Source organism: Triticum dicoccoides, chromosome 3A (assembly GCF_002162155.2).
Source record: "Triticum dicoccoides isolate Atlit2015 ecotype Zavitan chromosome 3A, WEW_v2.0, whole genome shotgun sequence".
NCBI classification, from domain to species: domain Eukaryota; kingdom Viridiplantae; phylum Streptophyta; class Magnoliopsida; order Poales; family Poaceae; genus Triticum; species Triticum dicoccoides.
The window spans coordinates 561,285,903-561,291,109 of NC_041384.1; the positions used below are offsets into that span (position 1 = coordinate 561,285,903).

The 5,207-nt window shown below is 46.9% G+C and overlaps 1 protein-coding gene across 1 annotated transcript; it reads left to right on the forward strand.

Annotated features, from left to right (window-relative positions):
- The first annotated feature begins 1,395 nt into the window (after window positions 1-1,395).
- Window positions 1,396-2,488, forward strand: LOC119272563. The gene has a single exon (XM_037554030.1). The coding sequence runs from the start codon at window positions 1,396-1,398 to the stop codon at window positions 2,245-2,247; it is 852 nt and encodes a 283-aa protein (XP_037409927.1). The 3' UTR covers window positions 2,248-2,488.
- Window positions 2,489-5,207: the final 2,719 nt, after the last annotated feature.

Sequence of the window (5,207 nt, forward strand, 5' to 3'; positions counted from 1 at the left end):
CCAGTCGCGTCGGCGCCTGTTTCGACTGCTGTTCGTTAGTTTGGGCTGGCCCAGTCACGTCGCCCTGTTGGACGCAACAAGCGTCCAGCAGGAGAGCTCCTAACCGGCGCCTTCAGCGCCGGCTGGAGTTCTGGCGCCCACGCGCTTCCTGATATGGGCTGGCCCATCACGTGGCAAAAACGGAAGCGCTCGCTGCTCACACCAAAAACCAAAAACGCTCCAAAAAGGTGCTGTACGTGGAATCGAACCTGCACAATAGATTCCTCAAGCATCTTGCGAACCACTGGACTAGCCACATACTTCTGTCTCGAGTTAGCGCGAACATTATAAGAATGATAGTAGCCGCGCTATCTGTGTATCAATTATATTTTTGGTATTATTTGATAACAATTTGGATAAACATGATTTTCTTTTAAAAGAAGCAAAGTCAATTTGGATAAACATGATTTTCTTAAAAAAATCATGAACAAGCAAATTAACATTAGTCTATTCAAAAAAAGTTCACGAATTAGAAAACGTTCACATATTCACAAAGTTCATTAATATGAAAAAATGACTAATTTGAGAACATTCATCGTTTCAAAAAACAGTTCATCAAATTTGGGAAAAATCATCAAATTTGAGAAAAGTTCATCGAATTTTAAAAAGTTCATCGACTTTGAAAAAAAGTTCATCGATTCTGAAAAAGTTCAAAGAATTTCAAAAAAGTTCATCGAGTTTGAAAAAAACATTTATCGACTTTGAGAAAAGTTCATCGATTCTGAAAAAAGTTCATTGAATTTTCAAAAAAGTTCATCGAAATTTGAAAAAATGTTCATCAACTTTGAAAAGAGTTCATCGAAAAGAAAAGTTCATAAAATTTGAAAAAAAAGTTTGTCAATTTTGAAAAAAGTTCACCGAATTTGAGAAAGTTCATCAAGTTTGAAAAGAAGTTCATCAATTTTGATAAAAGTTCATGGAATTTGAAAAAAAAGTTCACGCATTTGAAAAAACATTCGCGTATTTAAGTAAATAAAATGAAAAGGGAACAAGAAAAAAATAGAAAAAAACAGCCCAGAAATGAGCGAACCAGTGAGATCGTGACCTAAAAAAAATAAAAGAAAAGAAAGAAATGTTAGACACAAGTTCTTCGTTGTCCTGGTGGTCAGTGTGCTGCATCCTTAAACAAGGGATCCTGTAGGAAGGAAAGAGGATCTTTTTTTTAAAAGATCCTCTTTCCTTCCTGCGGTTGGATTGATCGGAGATGAGCGCCCGGCGGTTTTTGAACATCCTGGTGTCGGATTGCCAGAAATTCACGTACACGCTGCGGCGCTTCGACCTGTCCCGCAACCAGTTTTCTACCCAACACCAGAAGAAGCAGCGGAACATGCCAAAGTGGTGCCTCCATTGACAGGCATGCCCGACAAGTCAACCCTATCAGCTAACTCCTCGGCGGGGGCGGGGCACAACAACAAGAAGAAGAAGAAGCCGATGTATATTCGGCCGCCGGCACCGATGGTGAACATGAAACCATCGATATGCGCCAAGACTTGGTACGATCGATGGGGCGAGATGAATTGCTTCCCTCTCACTGAAACCAAGCTCTTCTTCACCGACAGCTCCGCGCGCATCTTCCGCTTCGATGCCGACACCCACTGCATCGACACCATGCCCAGCCTCCACACGCCCAAGTCCTCCCCCTTGTCCTTCTCCATCCCTCCAAATCCGACCACCTCCAAGGAAGGCCAAGGCGAAGGCGGAGGCCTCTACATCATGGACAGGATCCTCAGGCCCAACAAGGAGGGTCAGGTCCAGTTTGAGTCTATCTCGTACCGCAGGCGCTGCAACCACTCCAGCAAGGCCTGGCACTGCGACGCCCTCCCGCCGCCGCCTTTCGTCCACGACCCGGCCTACAAACAAGCCTCCATCTGCTCCTATGCCCTGGTTGGCGGCCACACCATCTGTATCTCCATCAGGGGCGTCGGCACCTACTTTGACACGCTGGCTTGCGAGTGGAGCAAGGCTGGCAACTGGCTCATGCCGTTTCATGGCAGGGCGGAGTATGACCCGGAGCTCGGCCTCTGGCTTGGCGTCTCTGAGCGCAACATCCACCTCCCCTGCGTCGCCGACATCTCCGGTGTCCTCAGAGGGGAGGAGCCGCTGCGGGAGCACACTCGAATCTGGGAGGATACTGACATGCCAGAGGGGTGGTACCCGCACAGTCAGTGCCCCACCCAAGTTGTCAGCCTGGGTTCAGGCAGGTTTTGAGTCACCAACTTCGTTGAAACTAAGGACTTCGATGAGCGCTGCGGCCATTCGTTGGTTGACGACATATTTGCTGTCTTCACCGGCATGGAGCTAGTGTTACCCGGCAATGACAATGATGAGGGCAAAGCCAACAGCAACAGCAAGGGCGACTACAAAGGCAATGCCAATGGGAACGGCAACGGGATTGCTGGTGTGCGTATGATTAAGCATAAATCCAGATCTTGCAGGAGTCACGGCACCAACTTGATCAAGTCTGTGCTCTGATGAGGAATAATAGTCTGCTGTCAGGCCATGTCCTACTTGGTCTGCCTGCTTTACCCTATATGTATTGTAATAAGATACCGTATGCTGGATGGCGCCTCATTCACGTCATCATTCGTGCTATGAACACTCGCACTAGGTTCTGAAACCAACAAAGAGGTTATTTCATGCCACCACATTCTAATGATTTATGAGAACTATTGTTAGTTTTCCTACTTTTGTAACACTAATAATTTACATATACATGATTTGCAGCTCACACTTCTGTAACAATAAAAAATTATGTATATATAATTTGCTTTTCTGAAAGTTGATTACATTTTTTTCCTGATCACATTGAAACAAGGAAAACAACACTTCTGTGCAAATATGTTCTTCAGATCTCTTAGTTTGAGCTCTTGATTTCTTTCTCTCTAATTTATTTCTATTTCGCAGATAGGCCTTCCTTACCCATACGATGCATGCCACGACGCCTCCACTATTATTTTCTCGGCTTGTGTTGTGTTTAAGTGGTGAAGTGATCGCCGCCCAGGGGTGTGGTGGAGGGGGGGGGGGGGTTCTTCTGTTAGTGGTTGCTTGCTGTTTCTTGTCCTCTCAGACGGTCAGGTTGTCTGGGATTGGGACACCCTCAGAGTTGTTGGGTGTGAATTTAGAGTTGTGGTGTTTTGCCAGAGATTAGATGCTTCTGACCTTCGGAGGTAGCAATAGATGTCCTGTCAGTCCTAGGCGAGTTCTCCGGTTCCAACGATCGGTTCTTTAGTACTTTTGTAGTAGTTTATTATTACTAACCACCTCGGATTGCTATTTGAAGATTTGAACTAATCTTTTGTTTTCATTGCTTGAGAAAACTAATGGGCAACTTATGTTTTTATTCCACATCTATCACCCAAGGACAATATCTTTGGACCTTCTATCTTTGTTCAACTGCAATATCTCAAATGGAAAGCACAAACTTATTTTCAATGGTAACTAATTGGATCCGATACGGGTGGGCCAAGAGATTTTTATGTGGCAGCATCCGCCCTGTGCGCAGGTACTAGCTCCCTCGTTATCTTCCCCAGTTCACTCACCGCCAGGGCAAGAATATTATGTTTTTGGGTTTCTTCTGGAAACAAAGACAACATATCTCGATGCGAAATGGTTCAACCATGAGGTTTTAATGTCGTATGTTTAACCATTATTAGGTTTTATGAAAGATATTTCACTACTTCCATGCTTCTATTCTACGTGTTCTTTTTGTCATAGGATGCATTTGACATCATTAGTATCAAGTGTTAGGTAGGAGTTTCAGGCCTTTAGGTAGATCTCAAGGTCTCGTTGAGTTTTATGGATGGTAGTACAATGTCTTGTCTTTCGCCATCGCGGTGGAGTGCTCCAGCGCTGAGCGGACTCGCGCAGAGGGGAGGCGGAGAAGAAGAGTGGGAGATTGAGGGCAAGGGGGCAAATGGAGATTCATTTCTCTCCTTCTCCAACACGACAGCCTTTTATACCTCCAATCTCTCCGCCCGCGGATCCGCACCGTTGGCCCTCGGGCCCGCAGATCACCCCAAATCCTGCTGGCGGAGATCCTGCGGTACGTGGAGAAAAGCGGGGCAAAAATCGAGGCGTCACGCCCCACTTTCCCCACTCACCGCATCACAACCGTTCGCGCGCGCTCATCTCTGATTTCAAATCTCACGAAATTCGGGATCTGGCAACCCGATTGCTTGCTCTTTAAAACCCTTCCAAAAACGCTCGGGTCTAACCTGCCACCCGACGCGTGAGGACGCATTTCACTCCGAAGACACATCCTTCGTCTGGCTCAAGACTGCTACACGACTTCACTCGGTGATCACATATTCTGGAATAGGTCGAAGCATCATGAGAGGACGTAGTTGTCGGATGAACAATAGAAGCTCGCGAGTGCCTCTGAAGCACTCAGATTGATTGGAGAATCGTTTCGACTCAGCCTGACTAACCTCGACTGATTCGGGGGCTAATGATGGGGTTATATAGTAAGGTTAGGTAATAGGCCTGACCTACAGACCCTACCCTTGGACCCCATGCACCTTACGCTGGGCCCCAGGGCCAAGCCAGCATTCAAATGCTCTGCAACCAGATGATCCACTTGGAAGATACCAACTATTCAAAGGACAAAGTCTCAGTCGACTGACCTCCTTCACTCGACTAAACCTACGATCACTTAGATGATGAAGACAAGGGGTCCCCCTAGAACTGCAACGGGCATGAGGTGTGTCCACCCTCATCAAGTGTAATCAATACATCTGTTACCAGTACCAGGCACCCTTAAACTCCCCCTTTAACCCTTGGTTATGGCGGCATTCATGAGGGGCCGGCGGGCTCTATATAAGCCACCCCTCGGCTCCATGGCAAGGGTTCACAACCTTTATAATCATACACTCAATCAAGCACAGCTCCAGAGCACCGAGACAAAGGGTCTTTACCTCCACCATGAGGGGCCTGAACTCGTAAATCCGAGTGCAACAACTATGCCATAGTTAGGGTATGCACTCCAATTCGTACACCCATACACTATTGTCAGACTTGCACCCATGATAGGCGCGACATGGCCGGCGACTAGATTCGTCGAAGGGGTTGGCGCATGGATGACATCCACAGTGACGAGCGACGCCTGTGAGGCTTCCATGGCGACGGAGGGAAGGGGAAGGTGGTCCAGAGCGGTGATAACCCACAAGTAT